Genomic DNA, 17,095 nt, shown 5'->3' with positions numbered 1-17,095 from the left:
GTCAATCATCTTTACATGCTTGGCATATGTTAGCATCCATAGCAGTACTCAGGAAGCCACGGCGCCTCTACTCTTCCGTACAGCAGCACGACCATGAGAGAGAAAGCAAGGATTATAAATCAAGGCGTTACTTTGGTTATTTTAGTTTGCCCATCTGACCTCCTTTTTCAATGCAAGTGGCACCAAAAAGGCTGCACGCTGCCAGCAACTGAGTGTGTGAAGACTTGCCTGTGGATTTCCTCAACTGGCTGAATGCGAGCTTGTACGGAGTTAAACAAACAAACACAAGACCCCACCCAAGAGCCACTCGGCTCTGTGTTCTCTCTGATCACATTGGCTAATCTCTGGGGAAATAGAGTTCTTTACATCTGTTGCCTTCCATCCTAGGCACTCTGCTAGTATATGTGTCGCAGACCACAGCAGCACTTCTCAGGCACCCGTCTCTCCAAGCATGGGTAGGTATAGTGCTGTCTCCGCATGCTAGGCAGGTAACAGTAGCTCTGAGCGCCACAAGAAGCTCTCCTTAATCTCAAGGCAGGTGCTAGTTAAAGGGCCGAATGGTGAAATGTTGAATGTCACCATTAACTTTCTTATTGCTGATCATTTAACCAGAGCAGAGGTTTGCAAAATGTGTTCAGCAGAATGAAAAATATAAGGACTGAGTTATGGTGGAGTTGGGAAGGAATGTGGCGCTCTTAGAATTAAAAGCTTGGAAACCCCCTCAAGCATCTAGATTGGTAGAATTTAAGGCCAGAAGGAGCCATCAATATAATCTAATCTGACCTTGTGGATAGCCCACGCCAGAGAATTTCACTCTTTATTGTGCCCAGTCGCTTGTGTTTGATTAAAGCATCTTCCAGCAAGGCAGCCAGGTTTGATCAGAAGACACCAGCAGATGGAGAATCCACCGCTTTCCTTGGCGGTTCGTTCCAGTTGTTAATCACTGTCTCTGTTAAAAACTTGTGCCTCAATTTCTAACTTGCCTGGCTTCAGCTTCCAGCCATTGCTTCTTGTTCTGCCTTTCTCTGTTAGCTTAAAGAGCCCTTTGCTACCTGCTCCATTTTCCTCATAAAGGTGGCTATGCACTGTAATCATCACCGCTCAGTCTTCATTTTGATAAGCCAAAAGAGTGAGCTGTAAGTCTTGCCCTATCAGGCACTTTCTCCAGCCTTCGGATCATTTTTGTGGCTCTTCTCTGCATCTTCTCCAGTTTTTCAACATCCTTTTTAAAACGTGGCCCCCAGAACTGGCCGCAGTACTTGAGTATTGTTCCCACTAGTGCCGTATCCAAAGGTAGCTCCATCCCTGCTCCAGGTCACAGTGGCCCTCAATTGCCAAGCATCGCACTGGGAGCTCATGTTGATTTGTAGGTGTTCTGGGACAGTGGGTGGAGCTGAGCACCAACATGTCCCCTATACCTGACCACCATAGATTCCTCCTAGCCAGGTCTGAGTACTAGTTTGCTCGTGCGCCCTGCATGATTGTTATACACTGCGTTGTAATAATGCAGCCTGTGAAATCTCTGTGTCTGCAGCTCCCTTCTGGTTATCCTTTGTATATCACTATTTAGCTTGTTTGTCATAGAGAGTGGCTGTTTCCTGAAACCCTTTTCTGATTTGCTTCTGCTCTGTTTAACTTTCAACTGCCTGTAAACATTACTGGCTGAATTACAGCCCTTCCATATTCATGCACCAGTTTCACCAGTTTCAAAGGAAAATAGTCAGAGTGCCAAGATTGTCCCCACCTAGTGGCCTAATTAAATGCCAAGACAAGTATGTTGCTTACATACTTTTTAGGTCAAAGCTGAACTTGGTCTGTTTTTTGTTTATTTCTCTAAACACAAGACATAAGGCTGATCTTGTGGTTAAAAGACAGGACTTGTGAGGTCTAGACTCCATTCCCAGCCCTGCCACAGACTTCCACCAGTTACGTCACTGCTTTGTTTCCCCCTGTGTAAAACAGGGATAGCTAATCCTTCCCTACTTCTGAAGTGGTGGGTGACTTAGAGATGACATGGAGCCTGACTGGATATCTGGAGACCTGAGTTTCATTCCAGATTCTGCCACTAACCTCTAACAAGCCTCTATGCCTCAGTTTCCCCATCTGTACAAGGGCACCAGTCCTTGTCTGTCTTTTTGAGATCTAGCAGCGAGATGCACTAGAAGCTAATTATTATGGAACTGGTAAATGGAAGATGCTCTAAAATTAATAGTTCTTTGCTCGTTTAAAACTGCCTGGTATGAAGATGACCTTTTTAGGAACATAGGACTAGAAGGCGCCTACAGGGTCATCAAATCTAGTCCCTGCTATCACAGCCAACCCCATCAGAGAATCTTGGTCAGAAACGTCGAGCTCCATCTTCAAACTAGTTGGAGCAGGGACAAATAATCTTCCTATTGGAAGGCTGTTCCAGAACCTCATTCCTCTGGTTAGAAATCTTCCTTTTTAAATGCTTTTTCCTCTGGCTAGTAGAGAAGAGCATTAGATCCGGTGAAACCCATGCTGCAGCATGTCCCCACTTGTCCACCAGTAATGCTACACCCCGGTGCTCTGCAGGGACTCTGACATCCAAACTAGTGTGACAAAAAGGTGCGAGAGAGGCTCAGTTTAGCCAGCGTTCAATAAAAGCCTAATTATTGCAACTAATTCCTGTGGCCTGCGAGTATTTACGGTACACATGTTTGGTGCAGTCCTCTGGCTGCTGGTGAGCTGCTTTGGGCATCCCAGTTTGATTATGTGCATTAAGGCGTGTCTACATGCTACATAGACAGACAACTGATGTAATGTAGACTAACCGATGCCTTTCCCTCCACAGCAGGAAGTATGTATCCCTCCTACCTATTGAACTGGCTACCCTAAAATTTCAAGATTAATAGTTTTTAAGGCCAGAAGGGACCATTCGATCATCTGGTCTGACCTCCTGTATGGCACAGGCCAGACAGTGTTACCCCTGCACTGAGCCCAGGCACTTGTTTGACTATAGCATCTTCCAGAAAGGCAGCCAGGCGGATTTGAAGACAGTCCATCACTTCCCTTGGCAGGTTGCTCCAATGACTAATCACCTGGGCTGTTAAACATTTATGCCTTATTTTCCATTTGAATTTGGCTGGCTTCAGCTTCCGGCCATTGGTTCTTGTTCTGCCTTTCTCCGCTAGGTTAAAGAGCCTGTGAGTATCCTGCATTTTCTCCCCATAAAGAGAAACCATGATTGAGTCACCTCTTGATCTTCTCTTTGATAAGCTAAGTAGATTGAGCATTTTAAGTCTCTCACTCTAAGGCATTTTCTCCAGCCCTGGAGTCAGACGTTTCCATGCCTCCTTTTTACATCACCTCCAATTTTTCAACATCTGTTTTAAGATGTGACTCCCTGAACTAGACGGGTCTCCCCAGTGCTGTATACAGAGGTGAAATCCCCTTTCTGTTCCTACTCACTACCCCTTTGTTTATACAGCCAAGGGTTACATTAGCCCTTTTTGCCAAGTGTGGCACTGGGAGCTCCTGGTCAGTTATTTGCCCACTATGATCCCTGAATCCTGTCCAGAGTCACTGCTCTCCACAATACAGGCCCCGCTCTCTAGGCACGGCCTGTATTCCTTGTTCCTAGATGTGTGACTTGCATTTGGCTCTATTAAATACCAAGCAGGAAACCGTTAGGCCAGAGCATTTCAAAGGCTGCCATTAGTGGAAGTCCAGACCAAAGAGGTGCCTGAGGATATTTTGGCTCCACCCCGCCATTGAGAATAGGAGCCTGCTACTTACGCAAAGTGACTCCTTTAGCTCCAAGGGTAGGGGTTGGTGCTGAAGGTCTGGGGTTCAGTCCCACTGGAGGTAAACAGGCCCAGTGTGTTACACAAACAGGCATGGGGGAGGAACTATTCCCATGCCTCCAAGCACCAAAGGGCTGTAATGTTCAAGTGTCTCTAGGCTAAGTCTCTCTACTATTTTATTGTGCAAACAGCAGTGTAACTTTCACTCCGGGATCTTGGAGAGCTTGACAAACAGCAATTGCTCCAGCCTGGCGGCACGCCTATTACTTGGATATTACCCAGCTGAAAGATGGGGAAATTCGGGCTCTTTGAAAGTCCTACTTATGCCTCAGTGAAAATCCCAGCTGCAGTGACTTCCTCATGGTCATACAGAAAGTCAGTAGCAAAGATAAAAATAGAACCCAGGCATCCAGCCCCTCAGTCTCCTGCTGCCACCACTAACAGTTATAAGAAGGAGGCCATATCTCGTGGCTAAAGCAATGGACTGGGTAGTAAGGTGTGGGTTGCACTCTCAGCTCTGCCACAGACCTAGGGAAGCTGCTTAACCTCTCAGACCTCTGTTTTGTCTCCGTAACATGGAGACAACCCCTGCCTCCCATGGATGCTGAGTTCCTCAGTGCCATAATACTTTAAGTTCAAGGAGCTGGGGTGAGAGGAGAGGTGATGGTGGTGGACAAAGCTGGTAAAGAACTAAGTGCATTATCATCATGACCTGCATTCCAACTCTGGTAGCTTTCAGGGGGGTTGTTCATGGGAACCAAGTGTAGAAAAATCCCATACAGGCCTGCTCTCTCGCTCCTGACCCACGTGACTAAGTTGTGAAAGCTTCAGTGATGCTGACTGAAGCTCTTTCAGGAACTCCGTAGCGATAGTTTTCTGCATGACAAAGCTGTATGGTTTCCCAAAAGATTTCACAATGATGGATTCCTGCAGCAGCTCCCGTACATCAGGAACTCCTGGGTTTGCAACATATCATAGATCTTCCTTTGGAAGTTGTGGCTCGTATTATATGTTTTCCCTTTCCCTCTGTGGCGCATGTGAGGAAAGTGAGGTTATTACTCCAGGGTGGTTTCTAAACTTAGCGGGATGGGGAGAGGATTCTGAACAATCACAGTTCACGTTTGCAGTCCTAGTCAATCACTTACCTTCCGGGCTGATGTGGGGCGGCTTACTGTGTGCCTTAGGCCAGAGAAGTGTAATGCATGAGGTGGCCTGGATTATGTCACCTGAGTAGTAATTTTCCCTGAATTTGCAATCATGTCTTGGAAGTGACCTGTGACTTCCTCCATGGTAATCTTAGGTATCTCTTGGCATTGTGGCAAGCAAACTCTTGCTCTGTCTAAACAGCTTCAGAACTCCTAGATTTTGTTCATCTGGGAATAGACATGGGCATGGATTGGAGACTGGTAGATGATCTCCGCTTGGAGAGATGAAAATCAGGTGTCCATGCTGAACTAGTGAGATCCACCTTCAGTACTATTGATCGTAAGGCGGCCGTGACTCTTGTAGATGAGTAGATGTTGCAGTAGATGAGTCTGCTTTTGGCTATTCCTTTCCATCCAAGGGTATTTGGAACACGCTTCTTTCTCTCTGAGGGTGCAGTCATGAAAGGCTGTCAAAAGATCCCATCTACCTCCCCCATTGCTCAGTGTATATATGGGCTGTGAAAAATGTGGTAGATATTTGTAGTATTTTATGAAAATGATGTCCTTGTTTGTTTGCTCTTGTGTTGGGGGTTATGGGATCCACGAGGGGTAAATTCCAGCGGATGCTGAGGGCTTGTCAACCCAGGGAAATAGCCCACAATAGCTGTTGTGCACAAGCTTCCCATGTGAACCTTCTTATCCCACGTTCATGCCTTGTGTGGTTAGTGGATTAAGCTAAAGTGCACAAAGGCACTCGTAGTGCGGAATAAGAATGCCCATAAAGGGAGTTAGCATGGAACCAAATTCACACACTAGCTATTCCACACAAACACCTCATCTAGACGGACACTAGCAAGCACATAGGCAGATCAGACTAATGCTCCTAATTCCCACCTATTCACTGGTAGTTACAGAACAAAACAGAGAACCTACTGCTGTGAAGTCCAACCTCGACCTCCTGGTGAATAACCCAGCTTGGACCAGGACCAGGAGTCCAGGGAAGGAAAAGGAATTTTGAAATGAGGTTTATGAATGGGATTCTATGCCAGGGTTGACTGCGATAGCAGCGGACTGGACTTGGTTACCCAGGAGGGCCCTTGCTGTTCTGTGTCCTATGATCTTATGAATGACAGTCTGCCTGTGACTCTTGGATAGAGAGAGAGGGTCTGCAGAGAGATGCAGGCTGAACCTCAGACTCAGAAGAGGTGGCTGGGACACCCAACTAAAAGAGCAAGGAAAGTATATGGATTGGGTGAGAGAAGATGCGTATAGGTGCTTATTGCTTTAACCCTATTTCTCTCAGCTTAAGTTTCTATGAATCAATAAATCACACTTGGTTTTGATGAAGCTATCCTGAGTCACTGCTGTTTCTTACTGGTCACAAGCTCCCATAGAGAAGTCTATAGCCAGACCCAAACCCAGTTGGGCTGGCTGAGGTTATATGGTTGGTAAACAGGGAGTATTGTAGCCTGGTGATCTTCTCTAAAGTGGGGTGAACCTCAGGGTTCCATTCTGGGAGAAGTGCAGGTAGAAGCACTTGAAAGACATGGAGAGAGCAAGAGAGATCCCTGGGGCAGCTCATTCCAAACTGTAATGTGGGGCTGATAGGGGACTGAACTTCAATGGCAGCTGGGCAACTCTGAAAACCAGGCCACTTCTGAGCTGGCTAACTAGAGACACCCAAGTCTGAAGATTTTATCCTTTGCTTCTGAAAACAAGAACAATGCACTCTTGCCCCCACCCCTCAAATCCTGCCTGATCCATTTGGGGGCAGCACTAATCGTTCTTCTGACTAAGACGACTTCTGTTAACTCTCCAAATGCTGGGAGCTCGAGGACAGTATTGGGTAAAGGTTAGGGTGCATCTGCTCAACCTTATCTCCCTTTTAACAGAGCTTTTTGCCTGGGAATTGCCTTTGTTTGTTTTTTAACTTTTTCCAGAGCGTGTGGAAATACATGCACCAGCAGTTCCCATGTAAGTGCAGAATATATGCAACTGTACTTAGCATTTGTGAGGTTCAAAGAGGCTGCGGGTTTGGAGTTCCCTTGTGCTGGCCTCTTATCTGTCGCAGCAGCTGTGCACATAACAATAGATATTCCCACATTGCTGCTTCCACTTCCAAAACAACTTTGTCTTTCAAGCAGTGTGACCTTTTTAGAGCCACAGAAGCTAAGTGGAACCCAATGTGTTTCCTCAGTCAGCACCTGATGTGTTTTCTGTAAGCTGGCAGCAGGTCCTTACCCAGTTTCTCTCATCTTTGCAATAAAGCTAGTCCTCCCTGAACCCCCTGCACTTACCTGTCTCCTTCCTGAGCTCTGGCATGTGCTACTGTTACAGGTGCATTCATCTATGCAGATGAACAATGCGTTGTGGATGACTTACCACGTGCCTGGTACACATGCAGCATCTCAAGAGGCTTCTCTTAGCAATTAACCAAATCTGGCTCCACCTGCCTTTTATTCCTCTTCTGCTTCTTTATTGCCAACTGCTAGAGATTGACATGGGCTTGGTGGGATGTAAAGTACGGGATTGCTCTTGGGAAATCTGAGTTCAGTTCCTGGCTGTGCTACAGATTAGGGCCCTGGGGCAGATCTCCCCTAAATTCCCAGCGGTGGTGACCCCCACCTTTCTTAATAGAACATGATAACTTGTTACATGTTCATCTGGTCTGGCCTCCTTAGCTTGTCCATAAATAGCACAGACCTAACCTTTTAAACTGGTCCTGGCAAAAAGTTAGAGTGGTGTTGGCTCTGACGTCAGGTCAGAGGTTGATCAGGAGAGAACTTTAAGAGGCTTCATGCTGCTGAGAGTTGGGTCAGATCGTTCGGCAAAGAGGCGACGGTTCCCTTGTTTGTGGTATGGGTGCAGGTTAACATCTGTTGCATTGAAGAGGGCAAGGTGCTCAGATCCTATGGTGATGGAGGTCGGACAGTTGGAGAAAGGAAAAGCTGTGAGGCCTCAAGCTGGGTTTCATGTCTGTTTGAACTCGGCTCTGCAAGAGTCCTAGGTGGGACCATCTGCCCTGCAAACTATTTTTTGTCCTTCTGACCCATTTTTCCCCCCTCCTCCTTTTTTGTCGATCTGCTGGCTTCCTGTCTAATAGCAATGCTTCTGGCGGGCTTCTATCTCAGTGACGTAGCCTGGAGAGTGAAGGTGGTGCTGTGAGGGACGCTGGAAATCATCTGTTTCTTCCTTCCATCCTTCTATTTCCCCTTCATCTCTGAATGAGGAAGATGCTGCCTTAGGTGTGTCCCGGGGCTTTGTTACTCATCAAGTGTGGATCTGAGAAGTTAGCAAAGTAATCAGTAAGAACTGCAAGTGAGAACTTGGATCTGACAGAAATCTAGGGATGCACAACTACAAAACCATGGCATTTAAGTTACTGTGGTCTAGTGGCTGAGCCTCTGGCTTGGTCTTGAGCAATAGGGATTCATCCTGCCATTGTGTAGTATTTGAGCATCTTGCCCCTGTGGGGTAGGGAAGTCTTGTTACTCCCATTATACAGATGGGGAAACCAAGGCATGGAGGGGAAGTGATTTGCTTAAGCTTGCCCAGTGGCAGAGCGGGGACTAGACCCCAGACCTCCTAGCTCCTCGTCAAGTGCCTTAACACAAGATCCCCAAATCCACTCCAGCGCCAGTAGACCCAGGGGATTTCCCCGTTGCCTAGAGATGAGACGAACGCTTCCTCCATATTGCCATTTATTGATGCCATGCAGGCCCCTGCACTTTACTTTAGGATGACAGCATTTCCCAGCACAGGGTTTTCCTTTTGCTCCGGACACTGCTCCCAGAGTATTCACAAAGGGCTTGCCATGAAAGGAACCCTGGCAGGAAGGTATCCCCATCTACTGCTTCTTGGGCTGCCACAGTGGGCGACCATTGAGAGACAGCAGTGGCAGACGCTCCCCTAGGGGTTCACACGGAGGACTTACTGCTGTGTCCTGATAAGAGTCTGCCAGCCACATGCACAGCTCTGCTCCTGAGAGCAAACAGGGGTGGTGCCCGTCTGACTAACGGCGCTGCTCCGAGATTGGCACTTCCAGTGCTCCCTGGCAGGAGGGGCCTTTCTGCAGTCACCTCTCTGGTGGCTGAGGAGTGATGCACTCTCAGATGGCCTTTTCATATGCAAGCTGGAAAGCACTCGCTGGCGCCTCCAAGATTGTATTGTTTCAGAGTAACAGCCGTGTTAGTCTGTATCCGCAAAAAGAAGAACAGGAGTACTTGTGGCACCTTAGAGACTAACAAATTTATTAGAGCATAAGCTTTCGTGGACTACAGCCCACTTCTTCGGATGCATCCGAAGAAGTGGGCTGTATGAGGAGATATATATACACACATACAGAGAGCATAANTGAGACTGACTGACTCTGCCAGAGATGCTGCCTTCTGGGCTAAGGATAGTGACTAACCACAGGGATCTTTCTGCCCAGGCCAGGTACAGCTGCACCTCCCTCCGGAGGCAGGAAAGCCTCCTTCCCAGCTGTCCAATTAGCACATGGTAAATGGAACTCTTCACTCCACAATGTCTATTGCTCATGGAGGGAAAGCTGGGCCTTGGGCTCCAGCCACCTCTACCCTGCCTCCTCTCCAAGGACAAAGCCCCAGGACTGGGCACCTCCCTCAGATGGACACTACAATCTTGGAAAAAGAAGAACAGGAGTACTTGTGGCACCTTAGAGACTAACAAATTTATTAGAGCATAAGCTTTCGTGGACTACAGCCCACTTCTTCGGATGCATCCGAAGAAGTGGGCTGTAGTCCACGAAAGCTTATGCTCTAATAAATTTGTTAGTCTCTAAGGTGCCACAAGTACTCCTGTTCTTCTTTTTCCAAGATTGTAGTGTCCATCTGAGGGAGGTGCCCAGTCCTGGGGCTTTGTCCTTGGAGAGGAGGCAGGGTAGAGGTGGCTGGAGCCCAAGGCCCAGCTTTCCCTCCATGAGCAATAGACATTGTGGAGTGAAGAGTTCCATTTACCATGTGCTAATTGGACAGCTGGGAAGGAGGCTTTCCTGCCTCCGGAGGGAGGTGCAGCTGTACCTGGCCTGGGCAGAAAGATCCCTGTGGTTAGTCACTATCCTTAGCCCAGAAGGCAGCATCTCTGGCAGAGTCAGTCAGTCTCAGCCCCCTGGCACCTGGACCTGGTCCCCACCGCTCTCATGGAACATGTTTGAACCGCGACAGAAGTGTCTGTTTATCTCCCCTCCACTACGTTTGGAGTCTTCATTGCTCTCTCTGCCCCTAGAAGCGCACTGGGGCTGTGAACACTATAGCCCATTTCCCAAAGTGGTCCTTTGGCCAGAACCGGCCCTCAAGGTTGACCCTAGGCTGTCCTGCCATTTGAAAGCATTCTCCAACAAGAGTCAAAAGGAGAGAGCGCCTCCTAGCCTGCCATTTTCTAATGTGTTTCTCTGGGTCTCTAGCCACATAACCTTTCCACTAATGTCAGAGCTCACAGCCTGGGGACAGTGGTGGCCACATTGGAGGACAATTGCATGTGTCCTAGTGGGAGATCTACTAGGAGTTTTTTCCCTTTGCTCCAATCTCTGGTCCCTCCAGTACAGAGAATGGAGTTAATGGATGAAATTTTCAGAGCACCCCAGTGATGTGCTCTTGAAATGGGACTTGTGCTCCTAAGTCACTTCAACGCAGTTGAAAACTCCACTCAGTCTTTGTACGTAGGCAGTCTCCCTCCCCAAGTCCATACTGCCATTAGAGTCCCACAGGAATGGATCTTAGGACTTTAATAAGAGGGAAAAGAGGAGAGTGTATCTGAACTACCTGAAAGTTTCCTTTCTCTGCACAGTGAGGTCCACAGACCCAGAATGTTGCTACAGGATCTGGTGCAGGGTTTGGCTCAGTGGAGAAACGCGCCTGTTTCTGTTGAGCTGTGCAGTACGTAGCTGTCTTGAGTTTTTCTGGAACTTTTTCAGGTTTTTGTGTGAGGATTCTGTCAGTCAGCCAAGTAGGTAACTTCCACAGAGCAGGAAGGTCTTTGGGGCCTGGGCTGCACCCCTTCCTGGCAGTGACTGGCAGGTCAGGTTTCCCCCCAAAGCTACAGACCCACTGTAATGTGGGTGTGGAGCTGATTGCTCAGTGAAAGGAGATCTCCCGACTTCTCTGGGACAGATCAGGCAGTTGGTAAAGTACAAAGTGTCTCTCACAATGGGCGTCCTTTGAAATCTATTTTCAAAGATTCTTTAATGTGTGGCCTGCACTTTACCACCCCCTGCTCGCGACAGCACACAGACAGTGCAAACCAGTGAAAATCACTGGTAGCCAAAACCCCCATTACCCAAAGCTTTGGCATGGCCCCCCGAGACCTGGCTCTGGATAATTTACCTGTGGGTTGACCTATGTGCCTTCTGCGCATTTAGTGCGGCCCATAGATGTTCTGGCCAGAAGGCCTGTTCTTTTCTAATCTGATCTCCTACAGATCACAGTCCATAGCACCCCACCCTGTAACTTCTACATCAAGCCTAGAATGGCCAGAGGCTCAGGCTGAATGGAACAGGTTTGAGTTGCCTTCAAAGATCATAAGTTCAAAGCAGGTCAGTGCAGTGTTGCTCGACTCCCCCACGAGCTTCCTTTCCCTTTCCCTTTCCCTGAGCACTGTTTGCATTGCAGGAGGCTGGACGGGCCAGGCACATAGCTGGGAAAATATTTGCATCACAGAAATGCACAAGGGCATGTAGACAGCCTTGGGGAGTGTCTACTCCAACCTGCTTGTAGCCCAAAGAAGTGTAAAGCTCTGAAGAGCTGCCTCCTGGCCCCAATGGAATAGGAAGCCATGAGTGGATTGCATCTGTCACAACCTCTGATTCCCTGTTTAGCTTCAGGAATGCTTCATCTCTTCCTGCATCTCCCAGCTGCTCCACCCTGTTTCTGACACTTTCTCTTCTCCTGACAGGTTGTTCAGCTTGACCCTGAAGAAGCTTATCATGTTGAAGGAGATGGACAAGGACCTAAACTCGGTGGTGATCGCTGTGAAGCTGCAGGTCAGTGTGCCCAGTCAGCGGCCTGAAGGTGGTGTGTTTTGCACATGGGAGTAGGGTGGGAGGCGTTCCAAGCTAAATAGTCACTGCTGGATTCCCAGATCTCCTGCTGACTTTTTCCCCACCTGGTGCCTCAATTTCCCTATCTGAAAATGAGGCTAACTATGCCCACCAGTGTAAAGCACACTGCGATTGACAGATGAAGAGCTCTATGTAAGACCTAGACAGGTATAATTTAGGGGAAATCTCTAACATGCGAGGTCCTTGCCCTCCAGAACTATCTGCCCTCCAGGCAATCTCTCCTCCCCCAGAACTGGAAAATGCTGACAAGGGGCTGCTACAATGAGGTGGGCTGTGTGTGTGTGTGTGTGTGTGTGTGTGTGTGTGGGCGGGGGGTGTGTGTGTGTGTGTGTAACAAAGCAGCAGGTGGTGGGAGTGAGTTGACATTATTCATGCAGTGAGGAGCAGCCCAGCAGGGCAAGGATGTAAATCAAACCAGAATATTTAAAGAGCAATTTTCTCTAAGGTGTCATGAAAGAGGCAGGTCCTAGAAGGGACTTGACTGATGGGCAGAGGAATGGCCTGGGTGAGGACCCCCATGCAGACCTGGTGTGTGTGTGGTTGGGGGAAGTGACCAGACAGGCTGTTGAGTGGAGAGGACAGGCAGGCAGGAAGCAGAGTGACTAAGTGAGCGATGGCGGTGTTCTGCAGAGTCAAAGGTAGCGGTGGAGAAAGGGGAGCCAGTGACGGGGTCAGATCAGGCTTGTGATCTTAGCAGCTGCACTTTTCCTGGTGGTGGAGTGGGACACGGGACGTGTCAGGGAGCCCAGAAGGGAGGAGGTTACAGCATCCAAGCCAGAAGATGAGGACCTGGGTGGGATCATTAGCAGTAGAGAGTCTGGAGCCGAGAGATGAAGCAGCAGCAAGACTTCCTCTGTGCACCCAGCCCTTGGGACAGAGATGGTGTTGGGGAACGCTAGGAGGTCAGTGTTGTCCCTGCTCCAGTTAGGTGAATGCTGTTACAGATGTAACTTGCTGTGGTCTTTCTGGTAATCCTCTTGCATTGGCGCATGAGGAATGAATGTCGGCCCATCCACTGCTTACTGATCTGCTAACGTTATGTAAACCCTGCACCATCAATAAAATGTATAACCCGAGCTGTCGTCGTGCATCTTTCTCTGCCAGTTTTGATGTTTGCAGCTCTACATCAGGTGATGCCCGGGAGCTCTTCCTTCCCACTCCCCCGTAATGAGTCTCGCTAAAAGCTGTTGCTCTTGCTTACCGTTCAGGTTGTCAGCTTTGCAAGAGATCATTGGCATGCTTGACACACATTCCCTACCGCTGTCTCTCTCCCCCGTTGTCTGAGAGAGCCAGCCTGATCCAGATCTCTGGCTGTGATGCCCTGTGGGGATTCCTTGGAGAGGAGGTTGAGGGCTGAATCACTTTTGGTTTATAAGTGCAGCTGCTTTCTGTGTTTGAAAGGGCATGAAGAAATTAATCCCTCCTTTCAGGAGCTCAGGGGGTTTAATTCAGGCAGTGTCACTATGTCTGCAGCCCTTTAGCTAGGACACTTTTGGGTGCTTAATTACGGGGGAGAAATGGGTGCCCTCAGGATTTCCACCACACATTACACTCTGCACACTTGAGCCATCAAAACGAGAATCCATTCACAATATATTGTCCAGAGCTTCACGATTGACCTTTCCCTCTTCTAACATAGTTGGTGTTGCTATCATTAGGACTCAGAGTTAACGTTCTAGTCTGAGAAAGTGGGGCAAAGTCTCACCTCCTATTGCTGTGGTTTTAGGCTCTTGCCAGGCTTGTGCAGCTTGGACTCGCGCTGGGTTTGTAGAACTGATGAATGAAATTGTTTTTAATTGTTCACTTTATTAATGTAACTTCATAAGTAAAGTTTTATGAATAAAACAATATTCATTCATAAAACCGGTTACCCCAATAACTGGCTAATTAACAGTTAAGATGCTTGTTAAGAGCCATAGCTGTTCAGTCAGCTGCCTTTGTAAGTTTCACTATCAATCCAATTCCTGCTTAAATCACTGAGACTTGCACTGTTTCAGTATTGTAACTTCTGTTCACCATTTATTACACTTGCCTACAGTGTAACTTCTGTTCACTGTTTGCTATCCATTATATTTGTCTATATTCTAACTTCTGTTCACTGTTTGCCATATTGTAATTCAAACCCCATTTTAAAACGCTTACTCCATTTTGTAAGGGCTTGCTGCAACCTTCATTTTTGCAAACCCTGCTGTAATCTTATTAGTTTAGTTTAAATGTGTAAATAAGGTATGTATAAATAATAAAATCAACCTCCAGCCCCAGCCTGTCCTAATTAAATAAAGTTCAAACACCAATGGCTAAAAATGCAAACAAAAGCCCTAACAAAGTAAAAAAAAAAAAAAATCCACCCTAAAAAAAAGATACAATAAAAAAAAAAAAAAATCAAAGCCCGGTCCGAGGCTGAAAGTCATGTCTGCAATTGACGGGTGATCAATCACCAAACCCAGAGGCAGCGTGACACAGCAAAACCTATAAACTCTAAATTCAAACTAAAGCCTACAAAAAAAATGGGTAAAATAAAAAACTTTGGAGGAGGGTAACATTCTGCGGCCAACATAGAAGGGCATCGGTGCATGCCCAACAGAGACCCAGCTCGTCCTTGTGCCTGGCTTTCCTGGCTAGTTAGCTGCCACAAGCTACGAACCCAAGCTGCAAACTCAAGCCACAGACTCAAGCAGAACTGGTAACTATGCAGCAGCTGCAGAACATCTGATGAATGTGTGCGTGTGTAAATGTGTGTGTGTGTTTATAGGTATTAGGTATAATGTGTGTGTATTAGAATTAAAATATTAGTTATTGGTCATAAATCAAATTGTTATCATAATAAATGTGGCATCTTTGTCTTAACCCCTAAAACAATCCTGTATAAGTTTGTGGAACAACAGGTTCACACTCTGAAAGTCGCCTGCATCTATAAGAACTGGAGGATGTGGGTTCTGTTCCCGCTTCAGATCCTGTCCTTCGAGGCCTTGAGCAGGTCATTTATCTCACCTTTTTGTGCCTTACCTTCCCCATCTGTCAAGGGGGCTCCTGACTGCCCCCTTTGCAAAGTGCTCTGAAATCTTTGGGTGCAAAGCATGTAGAACTACAGCCAAACTAAAAACTGTATCTGCAGCTTTATTGGCCAAGCCCACCCAGGTCTTACACCCAGCTCAATGGCACTTCTCTGTTGGCCTGCATTGCGATAGCTTCTGAATGCTATATCCAATAGATTCCAAAATTCCAGGGAGTGTTCTCGGCATCCGTGGACAGAACCCTTTGATTTTGTGAAAATCAGAAAAACCGAATGGAGGAAATGGGAGACACACGACGCTGCTGGCGGGGGCTGTAAATGCCAGTAGGGAAGAGGAATTGTTCAGGATGGCCTTTAAAAAGCACATATGGTGCATTCTTCTACATGCTAAGGTCTGCAGAGCCATTCCAGTGGATATGCCAGCCTGCTTCAGCTCGAGGCAGACCAGCCTGAGAGTCACCGGTTGCAGCACCCCCTCCAGTTTTCTCTGCTTCCGCAGTGGCAATCCTGATCCCTCCTTGCTGCTGAGTTCTGCTGAGGGAAACCCCAAATGAGCAGAGCAGGGCACTGTCTGAAATAACTAAATAAGTTCCTGAAGGAGGCTTGACTTCAGAGCATTCCCATTTTCCCATCCCCAGACAATTCTCATGTTTTGCATATGGATGGCAGCCTTTTCCCTTTCCCTGACACATGCTCCCAGGCTTCCTCTCCAGGATCATGGCAGCAGTAATATTGGCTTTAGGAAAGAAGAAAATTCACTTAATCTTTTTCTGGAGAACTTTTCTGATCAGGTTCTGTACAGAGAGAGAGCCGAAGCAAACACACGAGTGGTATGGTTCCTGGAGCTTGGCTCCAGGACAAACACAGACACATGGTGCCTGGAAAGTCAATCATAAGCTAGAGCTTGGGACCAATGCTAGCAGGTATGAGGTCTCCTCTCAGAAGATGATGATGGCCATAAAGGAAAACAAATGGTGTGCCAGAGAAATTATCCAAGTCCTATTGGAGCCGATGCAGAATTCTGATCTCCTAGACAGGCATGCTTCAGAGATCCTGGCTGTCTATGATTACTATGCAGTAATTCTGGGTATTCCCTTCACATCTCGCCTTGTCACATCCAGTGGCTGAGATCTAGCTCCAATTGTATATTCTATCCCTTCCCCCCCCCCCCACCCCCACAACTAGAGAATGCAGAGAATCAGGTTTTTTTTAAGGGATCTTCCTCATTTGGTTCAGGGAATGAGAACCAGAATGAGAGAACCGCATCCACCAGCTGGACCAGAGTGATTCATTGAGGTCTCAGAGCTTCCATGGATAACAGACCTGTTCTGGTCGCGACAGTCAGCGTGTCTGATTGTGTTTTTCCTAGTGTGTATGAAAACCCTATCAGCCCTTCCCTAGAGAGAAACTCTCCTGTCCTGGGCAGAGCAAAGTTGGCTATCTCTCTGTACGTTGCCCACCAAGGGGGAGATGAACACCAAGACTTCCGCGGTAGAAGTCGGATTAGCAGAGTAACTCCTACACCCAGAAATAACACCCAATTTGGTGGGCTGCTGATCAACTGCCTTGCATCTGGAAACTGTAAATAAAGTGCCCTGCAGCCTCTCTGTATCAGAATGTAAGGTGGTGAATGACATCTTGCAAAACTGGGTGAGGTCCCTGCTTTGTTTTCCTACCTATGGCACTGCTCCCCAGGGCAGTACAAAAGCTAATGAGGAGATAGAGGTGGGGATACTGTTTTATGCCTTTCTGGCTGAAGAGGCAATGGCACTCGGGCCTGATTGTTGGATCGTCACTTGTCTTTAGCTCACAGAGGAGGTCTGCTATTGCAAGACCAATCCCCCATCTATGACAAGACAGGTTTAAAGAAATACAGGCTGAAGTGACCATTGCCCCCAGGCACCCCGAAGGAGAGCTCAGCAAACAGAATGTATTCTGCTGGCTGGGTGCAAAGTCCCTGGTTTAACTGCCATGCTAACCTGGTGAAATGTAACCTTGAGAACCTCCCTGAGGTCGTTATTACGAGTGTCCAAGCAAAAAGGTCAAATCTCTGCAGTGTAATGTTCTCAGCATGTTCAAGAAAGGACGTTTTGTG

General features: G+C 47.5%; 1 protein-coding gene across 1 annotated transcript in view; it reads left to right on the top strand.

Moving 5' to 3' along the window:
* Positions 1–17,095, top strand: part of PACS1 (phosphofurin acidic cluster sorting protein 1) — a 101,943-nt gene that overhangs the window by 40,731 nt on the left and 44,117 nt on the right. The window contains exon 2 of the mRNA XM_034775573.1: positions 11,822–11,909. Coding sequence (XP_034631464.1) covers positions 11,822–11,909 — 88 coding nt within the window. The remainder of the gene's footprint in view (positions 1–11,821; positions 11,910–17,095) is intronic.

The sequence above is a fragment of the Trachemys scripta genome, chromosome 7 (assembly GCF_013100865.1).
Source record: "Trachemys scripta elegans isolate TJP31775 chromosome 7, CAS_Tse_1.0, whole genome shotgun sequence".
NCBI lineage: Eukaryota > Metazoa > Chordata > Testudines > Emydidae > Trachemys > Trachemys scripta.
Note: the sequence above shows the minus strand (reverse complement) of the source record. Positions and strands in the feature narration are given on the sequence as shown.